At 42.9% G+C, this 17,007-nt stretch overlaps 1 protein-coding gene across 2 annotated transcripts in view; it reads right to left on the bottom strand.

Annotated features, from left to right (window-relative positions):
• TTC7A (tetratricopeptide repeat domain 7A) overlaps window positions 1-17,007 on the bottom strand; it is a 557,697-nt gene that overhangs the window by 263,664 nt on the left and 277,026 nt on the right. For both annotated transcript variants that reach the window (XM_030195820.1, XM_030195819.1), the window contains one exon: window positions 502-606. In XM_030195820.1, the coding sequence (XP_030051680.1) occupies window positions 502-606 (105 nt within the window). The remainder of the gene's footprint in view (window positions 1-501; window positions 607-17,007) is intronic.

The following is a 17,007-nucleotide window of genomic DNA, read 5'->3' as shown; positions in this document are numbered from 1 at the left end:
ACTTGCCCAGAGTCACCAGGAGCTGCCCGTGCCTGAAGTGGGAATCGAACTCGGTTCCCCAATTCCCCAGGACCAGAGTCCACCACCCTAACCACTAGGCCACTCCTCCACTCCACTCTAGTTTTCTATCCGAAATTACAACTAATACAATTCTAAAGGCAACCCTCCGGCTCAAGAAGAAGCCGAACTGCTCGGTCAAGTCAAGTTTCTGGGAACTCTTATAATAAACCAGGCTACAAGATTCTGTCTGGGGAAAATGCAAGGTGAATAGAATTGTCTGTTTCAAGAAAATAAATATTCCCTGGGCTCCTTGAAGGCCCACTCTCCGATACTCCTGTACCATCAGTTGAAGGTTGCCAGTGAATATCACACAAGGAGCCTGCTGAAAAGTGCTCTCTGCTAATGATATTCTCTGTCCTTGCTCCTTTGCTGCACTATGACACTGTCACTGCAGCATTTTAAGATTATGCAAAAAGCATTACATCAGATCAGCTCACTTACCCAATGCAGCGGCCCGATGCAGACCTTGGCAGCCAGGAGGGGAACAGTAGGATCTGCAGGACGGAGCTTAGCACACTCCCGGAGCACTGACACAGCATATGCTGACTGGAAAAAAAAACCAAAAAGAGGTGAAAGGAAGATCAAAAAACTGCAGTCTTTTAAGCTAAATTGGACAGTGGTCCTTACAGATTATGCAGCAAATCATTGAACCGATACTCTGTTTATGTTTTGTGGCTTGTATGAAACAGGGTATTTGGTAAGAGCAGAGAAATGTTAGATTATTCTGCTGTGTAATGAATTAAGAAAGGTGAATTGTTTTTGTTACACTTGTACCCCGCGCTTTCCCACTCATGGCAGGCTCAATGCGGCTTACATGGGGCAATGGAGAGTTAAGTGACTTGCCCAGAGTCACAAGGAGGTGCCTGTGCCTGAAGTGGGAATTGAACTCAGTTCCTCAGAACCAAAGTCCACCACCCTAACCACTAGGCCACTCCTCCACTGTTGCTACTATTTGAGATTCTACATGGAATGTTGCTGTTCCAACATTCCATGTAGAAGTCGGCCCTTGCAGATCACCAATGTGGCCGCGCAGGCTTCTGCTTCTGTGAGTCTGACGTCCTGCACGTACGTGCAGGACGTCAGACTCACAGAAACAGAAGCCTGCGCAGCCTTCTACATGGAATGTTGCTAGTGGAATAGCAACATTCCATGTAGAATCTCCAATAGTAGCAACATTCCATGTAGAATGTCCAATAGTATCTATTTTATTTTTGTTACATTTATACCCTGCGCTTTCCCACTCATGGCAGGCTCAATGCGGCTTACATGGGGCAATGGAGGGTTAAGTGATTTGCCCAGAGTCACAAGGAGCTGCCTGTGCCTGAAGTGGGAATCCAACTCAGTTCCCCAGGACCAAAGTCCACCACCCTAACCACTAGGCCACTCCTCCACTGCTGCTACTATTTGAGATTCTACATGGAATGTTGCTATTCCAACATTCCATGTAGAAGTCGGCCCTTGCAGATCAACAATGTGGCCGCGCAGGCTTCTGCTTCTGTGAGTCTGACGTCATGCACGTACGTGCAGGACGTCAGACTCACAGAAACAGAAGACTGCGCAGCCTTCTACATGGAATGTTGCTAGTGGAATAGCAACATTCCATGTAGAATCTCCAATAGTAGCAACATTCCATGTAGAATCTCCAATAGTATCTATTTTTATTTTTTTGTTACATTTGTACCCCGCGCTTTCCCACTCATGGCAGGCTCAATGCGGCTTACATGGGGCAATGGAGGGTTAAGTGACTTGCCCAGAGTCACAAGGAGCTGCCTGTGCCTGAAGTGGGAATCCAACTCAGTTCCTCAGGACCAAAGTCCACCACCCTAACCACTAGGCCACTCCTCCACTGTTGCTACTATTTGAGATTCTACATGGAATGCTGCTATTCCAACATTCCATGTAGAAGTCGGCCCTTGCAGATCACCAATGTGGCCGCGCAGGCTTCTACTTTTGTGAGTCTGACGTCATGCAGGACGTCAGACTCACAGAAACAGAAGCCTGCGCAGCCTTCTACATGGAATGTTGCTAGTGGAATAGCAACATTCCATGTAGAATCTCCAATAGTAGCAACATTCCATGTAGAATCTCCAATAGTATCTATTTTATTTTTGTTACATTTGTACCCTGCGCTTTCCCACTCATGGCAGGCTCAATGCGGCTTACATGGGGCAATGGAGGGTTAAGTGACTTGCCCAGAGTCACAAGGAGCTGCCTGTGCCTGAAGTGGGAATCCAACTCAGTTCCCCAGGACCAAAGTCCACCACCCTAACCACTAGGCCAATTCAGTACAATTAGAAATCATTTTTAGTGCAGTACTTCCTATAATCTTTGTAATATTTAGGTATCCTTTTCTTAACATAGATAAAGAGGAGCTTTCTGTGGTATTATATGATGGAGAAAGACCCTATTCGGACCCGAAAATCAGAGCCGATACATATGTAATCACTCTGCAATCCTTATAAAGATGGCAGTCCTTTCTCTTTCACCCCCAACAATGCCATATACCAACCCTTTCTTAACAAATGACCAACCTTTATAGCATATTGCACCGAACTTCACTAATCAGAACATCAATGTGATCTGTACAGCCATCTAACGAAGACCATTTGAGCAACCCTATTTAACGCCTAGTGCTGGAAATCAATGCTGGTCAGCTAAGCCTCCTCCTCGCCCCAACCATGCCTCCTCCAGAAACACTCATTTTTTGACTGGCTAAATTTAGCTACTCTAGAGGGTAAAATATTTACCCAACCAGAGGCTTAGGGGCCCTTTTACTAAGCCACATAGGTGCTTACACGTGCACAATGCGCATCAATTTGGAACTACTACCTGGCTACCGCGCAGCCCGGGTGGTAATTTCATTTTTTACGCGCGCCCCTGGAAAATTTCCGGCAAGTGGCGCTAACCACCATTGTACACATGCTGATGATTACCATTTGGTTAATGCATGAGACCTTACTGCTAAGTCAATGGGTGGCGGTAAGGTCTCAGGCCCAAATGGATGCGTGCCAATTTTCATTTTGCCGCACGTCCATTTTCAGCCATAAAAGGGCCTTTTTTGCAGGTGCGCTGAAAAATGGACCTGCACGCGTCCAATACACGTGTCTACAACCGCGCAGGCCATTTGTCGGCACACCTTAGTGAAAGGACCCCTTATTTAGTCAGATCCCACCGACAACTGGCCACTTGGAGGGTAATGTTCAAAAGCAATTCTGCAGTTCAAATGTTGTTTTATTGAAGGAATGAGCCTGTATAAAATGTCCTGTCCAACATGCATGTTAATGTGTGTGTGAGCGATGTTCAAAGCAATTTAAATGGGCAGGAGAAGCTCCTGGCAGTTTAAATCACATGTGCAGGGCTATCCATAGATATTCAGCAGCAGTTAACCAGACAGTGCTGCTGAATATCCCCTCTATCTGCCTATGCCAAAAGAAGACAGTTTGTGGGTGGTCTGAGGGTGGAGTTAGGGCAGAGGGGAAACTTAGCTGGTTACCAGCGATTTTCAGCAAAACAGCTATCCTAATATTATGCAGCAAGTTAAACGGAAAGCAGGTTGAATATCGGCTGGTGCCCAGTTAACTTCCAGGTCGGTGGTCATATCCGGTTATTCAATGCCAGTTCGTTCAGCCAGCGGCTGGAGCTGCTTACCAGCCACTTAATACCGCAGGCTGAATATTGACCCCATGCAAGTTTACCAGCGACTGAGCTGAGGCATTCCCAGGGCTCGGTTGGAGAAGGGTTTGCATTTACATAATATTCCTTTGAAAATGCAATAGTAAAAGCAAATTTGTCTGGGTAAATTTCAAAGCTGAGGTACAGATATATATTTGCATTGAAAGTTCAGTCAAGTGACACAGATCTATGCACATGCCTTCATAAAATGATCCTCTTAAAGAATTCTTATGATGAGGTGAAAAGGCTGCATCGGGTTCTGTTAATGATTTCCTGGCCCAGGCTCTGTGCTCAGTCACATACTCAAGTTCTGGATCGGGGCAGGCGCCTTGGCTAGCAAAAACTGCCACAGAATTGGTCTTCAGCTATTTGCCAGTGCACTCTCATAGCTTTCATCTATTGGTATTCAAATGTCAAGGCCTCTCGACAAAATGTCTCCCCATGGGATGCTTTGCATCTTGTGCCTTATTTGAAAGGTTTAGCACATTTATACATTAGACTGTGGAACAAAAAACTGATAAGAGAAAAATAATACACCACTTGGAAGATATCTTTTGATAAATAAGGACTTCCAATAACGCTGTACAGACCTGGCAACATTTCAAACAAAGGCAGCAGAACTGTGCATCCCATTAGCTAAAAACGAGTAAAAAAAAAATTGAGAAGAGAGATAGAAACAGTCAAAAACAGTTACTTAAGCTCCCGGTTTCCAAAGCGGAGTCACTGAAGGAATAAGTGCAGTAAACAACCGTGGCCAGAAAATCACTCTCAAACAGGCTCCAAACGTTGATCAGTCACTTAAATTTTGCATGCGGCGTTATGCCAAGAGGACAAGCCCTTCTTAGACAAGCGGCGACAGCCTCTAGGGACGACAGAAGACCTACCATTTTCTAAGGGTCACAAGAAGAGTGAAATAGGACGTAAGGACATGGGACAAGTTTCTCAAGGAATATAACAGCAAAATTATATGGAGGGAAAAAATAGTCATCAATAAAGAGATTGAGTTTTTCAAATGCATCAGGAAGGGAAGGATCCTTGCACAGCAACTACCAGCACTTTTGAACTCATCGTCAAGGAGCCAATAAGCTATCAAGCAACAAAGAGCCAGGAAATTTTACCCAGCTTCCGTTAGCCAATTTTCAGTAAGACCTAACCAGCTACGCTCGTGGCTGAAAATGTTCTTAAATCTAGCTGTTAGTGCAAACCAAGCTTGGCTGGATTAATAGGTTAGTGCTGAAATTCTACATTAATACTTATCTAACAAAGTGGAAGTCCAAGATATAAAAAGAGACTTTGATTACGGAAATGGCTTCTCTATGAAAATTAGATAATTTGGTAATGAAGAATAGTTATTTTTCTTGTAAAAACTGGAATTTCTGGAGAACCAATTAAGGGAAAATAACTTGAGAATGATAAATTTACCTATAATATCCTATATATTAGCTACTGAATTCTTGAAGAAATATTTCTCTGATACTTTGCTAATATCTTCTGATAGCCACCTTTTGGTGACTAAAATTATATTTCCTTTAAAATCTTCTTTCAGAGAAAAGAGATGTGTTTAACTGACATTTTGGAAAATTCAGAAGTTATAGATAGAGTTATATTATTAGTGACTTTCGTCTTTGATTAGATAGGAACAACGTTTTGAAATTGTATTTCCGATATATGGTTGATAGTTTTTTGGGTTCAAAGATGAATATATTTCCTGACACATCAAGGGAATCGCAGACTGGGAGGTGTGAAGTCTTGGCTTTTAAGCCAGGAATCATTGCCCCAGTTGAGACCTTCCTAGCACGATTCCCTTGTAAGTGTTTTATTTTCCTTATTACTTATTTGTTTGAACCTAAGAAATTATAGAGTTTGTGGAAACAGATGAAGAATCCTCTGCAGCAACTTCCTTCAGTTACCACTGTACCGGCTGCAATAACCGATTAACCTTCCTCCCTCAGAAAATGTGAAGTGTAAGATATTTTGAGTTTTTCTTATTTTCTTTAAGATTGTTTTCCTGATCTTGGATCTTCCAATTGTAGACAATTATGTAAATATATATTGTTGAGAGAAAATGTTTTCCTTTTTATATTAATTTCTGTATTTCCATACATTTATGTGATAAATGTGAATGTAATTAAGTAAAATGATAAATAAAATAAAAAATAAAAAAAAAGAAATTCTACATTGATCTGCCTTATCGAAAACCTGTCCCTGGGATGCCTGCAGAGGGGCCCTTTGCCTGACCAACTACTATAAATGTTTGGGAAACTTTTTCAAAGTCAGAAGGGAACACAACATGGCCTGAAAGGGGAAACAAAAAATTCTACAGGAAACTGGTGAATTGCTGAGGGGGAAGGAATATTTTTTTCCCCAAAGTCTTGCTGAGTACCTTATCATGGTGATCCTGTTGTATCCCAAATCTCAGTAAGGTGACACTACTGTTAACGTATGATAGGAAGGAAAAGGAAGGATGCATACTGGCCATACGTTGCCTAGATCAATGTATGGCCTGCTTATGCACTAGGATTAATAATGGTGGTAGCCATAGGCCAAATTGAGCTTGTTCATGTACCTGCTGCATCAGGAGATAAAACACAGAAACTAATGAAAAAGCTAAGAGGACTGCAAACTGTTAGGTGGACTCCTGAAGATTAAAAGGAGATAATACACTGTTACTACCATGCTTTTATGGCTTTGGAGTGAGGTTCATTACTGTCATGGTATGTGCAAAACTGTACTGGGACTCTGGGTGACTTTTTCTCAGTTTAATCTACGATAATAAAACTCACCCTCAACATTCTGAGGACACTGACGTCAGTGAAGCCAAGCTCTGACTTCCTTCAAAAGGTTCGAAGGTTCGTGGTGGTGAAGCCACCAAAATCGCTCTGGGCCCCGCCCTCGAGGGCGGAGCAATGGCTGAACAACGAAGGGGTTGGCAGGGAGGGAGGCAGGGAGGCGGAGGGGGTGGAAATCGCTCCGGGCCCCGCCCTCGAGGGCGGAGCAATGGCAGACCAACGAAGGGGTTGGCCGGGGGGGGGGGGGGCTGTTGCTGACGAAAACCTTGCTAGCGCCCGTTTCATTTGCTCTGAAACGGGCTTCTTTTACTAGTGTTATATATTTTCTAATTTTTGAATGGAATATGGCATCAAGATATGACTCTTATAAATACCCCTGTTTTATCTTTATCACAAGGTGGATTTTCTCTCTGTATTCATTTGTAAATTTACCCCTGAAAGCAGGCGCTAGGTGCCGAACCATGTTGAGTACATGGACAATAATATGAAGTGTTTTGGACTTATTTATTCACTTTTACTAAGGCTGCTTTTAATTGATTAAAGATTCGATATACAGCTATTGGTTCAGTATGTGCTGCTCTGTGTTTTTGCTTCCAGCATTTGGACTTCTTATTCTTTTTTCATGGGGAAAACTAACCCCGTCTGGAGACAGGGCCGCCGACAGCCGGGGCCAGGACAAGACCACCCCCGGGCCCCCCCCCCCCACCCAAGGTCGCGTCACGCCCCGCCCCCTCACCCGAAGTCACCAGGCCCCCCCCTCCACCCGAGGTTGCGTCGCGCCCCTCCCCACCCGAAGTCGCCGGGCCCCCCCTCCACCCGCTGCCGGGCCCTCCGAACTTACCTGAAGCGCCTTCACGTTCGCATCGCAGCAAGCAGCATCAGCAGGGCAGACCTCTCCTTCCTTCCGTGCCCCACCCTCACGGACGTTACATCAGGTAAGGGCGGGACACGGAAGGAAGGAGTGGCCTGCCCTGCTGCTGCTTGCTGCGATGCGAACGTGAAGGCGCTTCAGGTTAGTTCCGGGAGCTACGGAGGGTGGGCCGGACTGCAGCGGCGCCGGGCCTGGGATCTTTTGTCCCCCCTGTCCCCCCCTCTCGGCGGCCCTGTCTGGAGACACTGTGCTGCCCCTAACTTTCCAAGCTGGTTAGGCAAACTTCCTGACTACTGATCCATAACATTCTCCATCCACAAGATGGTGGTTTTCTCAATCCAATTATTTCAGCAACTCATAAACAGCTCGCCGAGCAGGACTGTGAGCCAGGAATTCAGTCTCCGTCTCCTCCTTGGCAGCCTGCGTCACTAAGCAATTAGGCTTGAATCCAGATTCCTCTAGAGGGTAAATATAATTGCTATATTTCCCCTTACAGAGAGCGAGCAGGATAGCTACTGCACATGATCTGAAACAGAACATTTCAACAACCTGTCCAGCAGTAAATCCACTTGGAATCTGGGGGTAATTTTATGACAAAAAACCCTTAAATATTCAGCATATGTTATTATATGGGATAAACAACAATACAATGACTGCTTGAGCAGTACTTTAAACTACACTACAGAAAAAGTTCTGACTCAACCATGCAGAATTTTTAAGCGTTCACAGCAGACCTCCCTAGTGCAAGAGTGCAGCAAATCTACAGCTGCTAGTATTTGTGAATTTAGGGGAAAGGGAAATGGGACTTGATATACCGCCTTTCTGAGGTGTTTTGCAACTACATTGAAAGCAGTTTACATATATTTAGGTACTTATTTTGTACCAGGGGCAATGGAGGGTTGAGTGACTTGCCCAGAGTCACAAGGAGCTGCAGTGGGAATTAAACTCAGTTCCCCAGGATCAAAGTCCACTGCACTAACCACTAGGCTACTCCTCCACTAGCAACATTCCAGGTAGAAGCCTGCCCTTGTAGATCAGCAATGCGGCCGCGCAGGCTTCTGTTTCAGTGAGTCTGACGTCCTGCACGTATGTGCATGACGTCAGTCTCACAGAAACAGAAGCCTGCGCGGCCGCATTGCTGATCTACAAGGGCAGGCTTCTACCTGGAATGTTGCTAGTGGAATAGCAACATTAACATTCCATGTAGAATCTCAAATAGTAGCAACAGAATATCAATAGTAGCAACATTCCATCTTGAATCGCCAATAGTAGCAACATTCCATGTAGAATTTCAAATAGGGAAAGGGAAATGGGACTTGATATACTGCCTTTCTGAGGTTTTTGCAACTACATTCCAACCACTAGGCCTAGTTTATTAATGTTTATTAGCATTTTATGAATTGCTTTTTTAAACATGTAAATCAAAGCAATGTACAATAAAGTAAAAATCATCAATAAGGAAAGAACGCCAATATTTGATAGAAAAGAACACACTCATTATATTACAGAGTGGAGGAGTGGCCTAGTGGTTAGGGTGGTGGACTTTGGTCCTGAGGAACTGAGTTCGATTCCCACTTCAGGCACAGGCAGCTCCTTGTGACTCTGGGCAAGTCACTTAACCCTCCATTGCCCCATGTAAGCTGCATTGAGCCTGCCATGAGTGGGAAAGCGCAGGGTACAAATGTAACAAAAATAAAATAGATACTATTGGAGATTCTACATGGAATGTTGCTACTATTGGACATTCTACATGGAATGTTGCTATTCCACTAGCAACATTCCATGTAGAAGGCTGCGCAGGCTTCTGTTTCTGTGAGTCTGACGTCCTGCACGTATGTGCAGGACGTCAGACTCACAGAAGCAGAAGCCTGCGCGGCCACATTGGTGATCTGCAAGGGCCGACTTCTACATGGAATGTTGCTAGTGGAATAGCAACATTCCATGAAGAATCTCCAATAGTAGCAACAGTGGAGGAGTGGCCTAGTGGTTAGGGTGGTGGACTTTGGTCCTGGGGAACTGAGGAACTGAGTTCCATTCCCACTTCAGGCACAGGCACCTCCTTGTGACTCTGGGCAAGTCACTTAACCCTCCATTGCTCCATGTAAGCCGCACTGAGCCTGCCATGAGTGGGAAAGTGCGGGGTACAAATGTAACAAAAACAAAACAAAAAAATATCAGACTGCAAGGCAATGCCCTGGCATCAGGTTACCTTTCCTAAATTCAAGAGTATGGATAAGAACACAAACATGTTTTTAAAATACTCTTAAATTTCTTAAGGGATTGTTTGATTCAAAATGTTAACGGATAAACCATTCCATAAAAAAGGAGTCATAATATTATTGGTTCAATCCACGCACACATACACACCTCATATATACCATCAGTCATAGGAGCCGACTCTGTGGGTGCTGTGGGTGCTTCAGCACCCCCAATATTGAGAAATTGCATGGTATGTGTCCAAGGAAGGGCCATTTCCACTGGGATTAGCACCCCCAATAATTTTGAAAAGTTGGCTCCTATGCCATCAGTCACTACCCATACTATGCCCATCCACCCAGACACCCATTCGCTCATCCCTTGCTATCCTACTGAGGCACACTTTACCCCTAACAGACATGCCCACTTTTACAAATGAAGGAAGGGGGAAACACACCATTGTGTCTCACTTTTACTTTTCAACCTGCTACCTTAGCCTTTAGTATAAAATCAGTTTATTTTGCAGACAGGATTTTTAGGCTTTGGCCTGTACATGAACATCAAATTCAAGTCAGTAAACTATGGCTCCTGATCCCCGAGTTCTCAGACAGTACTTGAACTCCTGCCCTTTCAGCTACTCATCTCCAATGCGTCTGATAATCACTATTTACTGTTGCAAACTACAGCTTTCATTTGTGCTTCAGGAGAAGCCTTTAAAACGTGTTTCCAATCTATATTACCATAATAAAAAAAAATAAGCAATTATCTTTGCAAAACAATCCCCCGCTGACTGAGCATCCTCTGGATAGCTGACCTATGAAATCAGATCATCCAGCGTTGAACACTTTAACTTTTGGTCCCTGATGGTTCTATTCACGGAGCCATGCGAGGACTTTTCTCTCACAGGATTCCTGGCTGCAACGCAAAAGGCAAACGTGCTTTTCTATGCTGGTTACCTGGCAACTAGTTTAAGCTCCTGCAAGGAAACCACCAGAAGGAGCAAGCTGGATCATAAAATTCATGCACTATTGCGGCTGAACGATGAACAAGATGAAAATATACCCTCCAGGGAAGAGGTTCTTAACCCAATCCTCAGGAAACACGTAGCCAGTCAAGTTTTATTTATTTTATTTGTTGCATTTATACCCCGCTCTTTCCCGCTCGATAGCAGGTTCAGTGCGGCTTACATAGTACGGGCTACAAGTATCACAGAAATAACACAGTTGTAGGATAGTAGAGTTATGGTATGGTTGTATAGAGTAGGACAAGAGGAAGAGATGTGGAAGGGAGGATTGAGGTATAGGTAATATTAGTGGTGTAGATTAGGTTCATAAATTAAGTTGGATCATCTGGATAGGCTTGTTTGAAGAGATAAGTTTTCAGTAGCTTTCGGAAGGGTAGATGTTCGTTGGTTGTTCGGATGGATCTTGGTATGGCATTCCAGATTTGGCTGCCTATAACGGAGAAGTTGGATGCGTAGTAGGTTTTGTATTTGAGACCTTTGCAATTGGGAAGGTGAAGGTTGAGATATGTTCGAGAAGATTTGGACCTGCTCCTGGCTGGAAGGTCGATCAGGTTGGTCATGTAACTCGGAGATTCTCCGTAGATGATCTTGTGGATCATTGTGTGGACTTTGAAGTTTATTCGTTCTTTGATAGGGAGCTAGTGGAGTTTTTCACGGAGTGGTGTTGCGCTTTCGAATCGTGATTTACCAAAAATGAGTCTGGCTGCCGTGTTTTGGGCTTTACATCCAATGAAGATGCTATTGCAGTAGTCAGCGTGGGTGAGTACAGTGGACTGCACCAAATTGTGGAAAGTTTTTAGAGGGAGGAATGGTTTCACTCTTTTCAGTACCCACAGGATATCCACAATGAATATGCATAAAATAGATGTGCATAGAGGCATGAAGTCTGGGAGGAGAAAGAAGGCCATTGAGGACTACAGTTGTCTAGCCCAACTCAAGCCTAACCTTCTACATCCACACCATAGGTGTAATGTTTGCTTTCACCTTATTTAAGAGAGGAGGAAAGGGGTTTTGATAGTCCCCTACAATGAGTGTGTACAGTATTCACTGGTAGTGAAATTCTTCAATAAATAAAAAGCGTGTGTGTGTGTATATGTAGATCTGTGTTTTTGCAGAGTCCATTTTCATCTTATTTTTAACATACTGCTTGCAATTGCTGAAATGTGGGCTTCCGCAGTCAGACTTACATCTGTTCCAACCCATAAATGGCAATGCGATCCTGTACTGATATCGGCAACTGGTCTTACTAACGTTCAGAAATGCAGAGAGGAAGGGCCAAGTCTTAAAAGCAGACGCTGTTTTCCAAAAATTACAGCATCTAACAAGATGTAATTACAGGGTTTATTTAAAGGCAGAATCGTAAAGGCATAGTGGACCCCCTTGGAAAATGAAAAATTCTGTTCCCTTCTGAAGATTATACAGTTCTCTCCTTAAATACTGAATGACGTATTTGGTATTCTGATACTTATTTAAAGCTTGACTCTGGATTTACATATGCTTCTCAAGAGACAGTCCTCTGAATCTCATTACAAGAGAACTACGAACCGTGCCTATGGGCGCAGTACTGTGGTCTACAGTGTGGAGTTTCCAAATTCGGTTCCCCCGTTTGGTGGGTCGTTTGGGCTTGGACACACCGCAGAAAGGTTCAAGCCCAGGAAGGGAAGGCTGCCACTGTAGAGACTCTTGATATGCAGACAACCTTCAATGTTGTTACTTAATGCCTGTCAGTCCACATACATTACTTTTCTCTTATAGATTTTTATATTACTTTTATATCCCATTTATGTTGTGATATTCTTTTTATTATCTGTTATTGCTAATTTGAAGATGTTATATATTTATACATATTTTTACTTACATGTCTTTTTTTTTTATTTGCAATTCAATACCTATATATACGTATATAGCTTTTTTTATCTTTTGATTGCTACAGGCTACTTGTGCATCTATACATGTGTAATTCTTGTGTATGCTATTTCATCTTTTTTTAGACTGTTAACAAGACCCCAGATGTAGGCGTTTTCCGACGTCAAAACATGGACTGTGTCGGGTCCCTCTGTATCAACAGCAATAAAGAATTTTCTAACACTATCCCCAGAGTTGGATTTGTCTTTTAGTCAGCCTCTGCTCTTCCTTCTGTGGACTCCTGACAGTCAACACTTTCTACCAAAGGTTACTCTCCACAGTGGCTGCCGAGGCTCCCCTGACCTGCCTAAGCATGAGGTCTGGGAGGAGAAAGAAGGCACATACAGATCTACTAGGAGAAAATGGGGAAAGACAAAAAAATACAAATAAAAAAAAACTTATCCGCTTCTTGTATATTGCATACTGCAAATAGAAACGCTCCCTCTATCAACTAAAAAAACTTATTAATAAGTCATTTTGGAAAAGGTTTCAACAGCTGCTCTGCATTTGTCTCTGTAAAAACAAAGCGAGAAGTTACCTCACATTAACTGGATCTCACTGGCCTACGGCACTCCTAATGTTTACAGTGAAACGACAGTACTGCTAAACCTGTTATATTCTATTTTGTGTTGCATAATGTTTGCAAAACATGATTACTCGCAAAGCTTCAGGGACGGTTTAACCCCCCCCCCCCCCCCCCCCCCCCCCCGAGGCTTCCAACTGTGTATCATTAGTGCTGCCATCTGCAGAGCATATAACTTCATTTTGTTATTGGAACCAGAGTGAGCGCCACATTCATTCCCACTTTTCCTTTTCTTTCGCTCTGACATCAAGACTGGTGGAACCCTCACGTTCAAAGTGGATCTTCTAACTGGCTGTATTTCCCAAAACACAGACAAAATAGTGTATGTAGAAATGTCCGACAACATTCTGGCACAAAATAATCCCCAAACTAGGGACTGTCCAGAAATGTGTTAATTCATATCTTTCGGTCGGCTTCAGGAAGTATCAATGCCTTGTGTGAGCGAGACAGGCCATAATCCCTTTTATATATAATTTCAGAAAATATTACACAGCCACCATTTTTACCAGAAACAAGAAACATAGTAACATAGTAGATGACGGCAGAAAAAAGACCTGCACGGTCCATCCAGTCTGCCCAACAAGACAAACTCATATGTGTATACCTTACCTTGATTTGTACCTGCTTTTTTCAGGGCACAGACCGTACAAGTCTGCCCAGCAGTATTTCCCGCCTCCCACCACCGGCTCTGGCACAGACCGTATAAGTCTGCCCTCCACTATCCTCGCCTCCCAACCACCAACCTCTCTTCCCCCACCTGCTCCGCCACCCAATTTTGGCTAAGCTTCTGAAGAATTAGGTGCTAGACAGCCAGAAGTACTGATTGACCAATAAGGCATCAAATTATATCTTCAGAAGCTAGACAAAATACCTTTCTCAGACAAAGGGTTGCTGCTCGTAACCTCATACACCCTTCTCTTCCCATTCCCCAACCCTGATCAGAAGAATCAACAGATGTACTAAATTGCAATGGGGTCTCTGGGTAAAACCATTTTGTGCAAGTAAGTTGTTCCACAGAAGCCACCATACATCCTTTAAATCCCCTAACTTCTAATGGGATTCTTCATTGTTCAGCAAAGCATCGTCAACCCCAACAGAGCAGGGGAACGGAAGAACCAACTTGGAAATCAAAGCAACAAGAAGCCACAATACAACTAAAGCTGTCATCTGTCAATGGAAATGTCTCTAAAGATGATCAAGGAATCTCAATTTCCTAAGATGTACCACAGTGCGGGGGAGGCATATATGAATGTCAGATACAGAATGCAAAATAAACATAAAACACTTCTTGTCCTGGAGAAGCAACCGACATCGCAAACAAAAACGAGATATGATCAAAACATTCCTTTCAATAATTTAGTTAATGAGAGTATTAAATGTATTCACTCTGCTGCTCCCCAGTATCTCTCCACACTCGTCCTTCCCTACACCCCTTCCCGTGCACTCCGCTCCATGGATAAATCCTTCTTATCTGTTCCCTTCTCCACTACTGCCAACTCCAGACTTCGCGCCTTCTGTCTCGCTGCACCCTACACCTGGAATAAACTTCCTGAGCCCCTACGTCTTGCCCCATCCTTGGCCACCTTTAAATCTAGACTGAAAGCCCACCTCTTTAACATTGCTTTTGACTCGTAACCACTTGTAACCACTCGCCTCCACCTACCCTCCTCTCTTCCTTCCCGTTCACATTAATTGATTTGATTTGCTTACTTTATTTATTTTTTGTCTATTAGATTGTAAGCTCTTTGAGCAGGGACTGTCTTTCTTCTATGTTTGTGCAGCGCTGCGTATGCCTGTAGCGCTATAGAAATGCTAAATAGTAGTAGTAGTAGTACACATGGAGGAGTAGCCTAGTGGTTAGTGCAGTGGACTTTGATCCTGGGGAACTGAGCTCAATTCCCACTGCAGCTCCTTGTGACTCTGGGCAAGTCACTTAACTCTCTATTACCCCAGGTACAATTAAAATACCTGTATATAATATGTAAACCGCTTTGAACGTAGTTGCAAAAAACCACAGAAAGGCGGTATATCAAGTCCCATTCCCTTTCCCCCGTATAATGCAAAATCACCTCCACCCAAATGATCGTATTCCTACCAATAATCTGGAATAGAACAGAAACTCTGTCTGATGCAGGGTCACGTATTATTTAGGGAATTAACGGAAGCAATCAAAACAGAGCAACAAAATGCAAGAGATACTAGGGAAACAGAGAGTCCTATTAAATAGAATGTAAGATACACACTGTAATTAATAAATCATTTTTGTGATTCCTTCAATATGTAAGCCGCATTGAGCCTGCCATGAGTGGGAAAGCGCGGGGTACAAATGTAACAAACTAAACTAAACAGAAATTCTGAGCATCAATGTCCCTATCACTGGTCTAATGACTTTGTTGCTACCAAATGAGAATGACCAGCTTCCTCTAAGCAGAACACACAGCAAAATATGCCACATAACACAGACGCTGGTAAAAAAATAAATAAATAAAAATAACTATGAAGCACTGGAAACTGACAAAAACCATGTCAGTTTGATTTTAAAATAAAATAAAGTCATGGGTGACTGGAAAATTTCTCTGCCCTTTTCCCAAGGTGACACTCTTGGGGGACCACTATTCCAACAGTGCAAGTACTTAGGGGTGGTTATAGATTCTCAACTTGCTTTTACAGATGAAGTAACTTCCATTCTTCGAAGGGGCCACTGTGTGTTGCGGAAATTGTGAACAGTTTGAAGATTTTTTGATGAAACTTCATTTCAGGACCTGACGTTTGCTTTGTTGATGTCACATCTGAACTATGATAATGGAGTGCTGGCACAGCTAAGATGACGTGATTACAGACTCTGCTATCAGTTTGTTAGGACGGGTACGTCAACTTGACCATGTTACCCCGTTTTGCCTGCGTCATCACCGGTTTCTGGTACATTATCAGGTTTTGTTTAAGCTTTTGGTTTTAACCTAGAAGGAGTATTACAACAAGACCCTTCCTTCCTTCCCTTGCTGGGCTTATTCGATATGATGTATAAGTCCAATTTTGGACATTTTTCACCCTTAGGATTCACCTTTGGGTTTAAAAAGCAAAATCATGTGCATGTAAGGACTGAATAAATGAATTAAAACAAAGTTTAAAGCAAAGAGCGGGTTTGTCCCTTTTCTCCTTTACATGTTTAAATCAATCTGCGTACCCTTAACAAAAACTTGCAGACATACTTTTTCGGATTTCTCTCTGCTTTCATTGCATAATTTTGTTTAAAAAAAGTGCCGTGTTGTATTTTTGATGTATATTTCAATATACTGATTGTGTTTTTGAAATGCTATTTTTTTAATTTATGAAGCTCTTTATTAAGCATTGAAAAAAACAATACCTCATCCAATAATGCAAAATAGTAATGGCATAATGCTATTTTTTACGTGTTTCAATAAAGAATGTAGTTTATCATCTTTTTTTTTTGTGATGTTTTATTTTTTTCTAGGGGGCTATTTTGTTAAGGGGCTATTTTGTTCTGGGCCATTTTGTTAGGGGCTGATTTGTCGAGGGCTATTTTGTTGGGGTGCCAGTGTGCACTGCATTAGCATGCATTAATGCCAGAAAAACATGTTAATAGTAAATAGGTCCCATGACACCATGACATAATAGCCTTGACAAAATAGCAATGAGACCTAGTTACTAATAACCAGGATTAACAGTAAAATAACAAGTCTTAAAGGCAGCCCACATTGTTACCTTCCCCCTAATTTTTTTTTTAAGAAAACTCACTGGTGCATACGTTAGCAGTCTGAGATGTTTTAAACTCTGGCTTCAAGTTCTGTTCCTTGGGTTGCCAAATTTGAACTCACTGAAGAAGAAGTAACATAGTAATAGAGCAAATGGCTACAGATACAGTAAGGCTATTTAACCTGCTTGCTAA

Source organism: Microcaecilia unicolor, chromosome 3, assembly GCF_901765095.1.
Source record: "Microcaecilia unicolor chromosome 3, aMicUni1.1, whole genome shotgun sequence".
Classification (NCBI taxonomy): Eukaryota; Metazoa; Chordata; class Amphibia; order Gymnophiona; family Siphonopidae; genus Microcaecilia; species Microcaecilia unicolor.
This window is presented reverse-complemented; position numbering and strand designations above follow the sequence as displayed.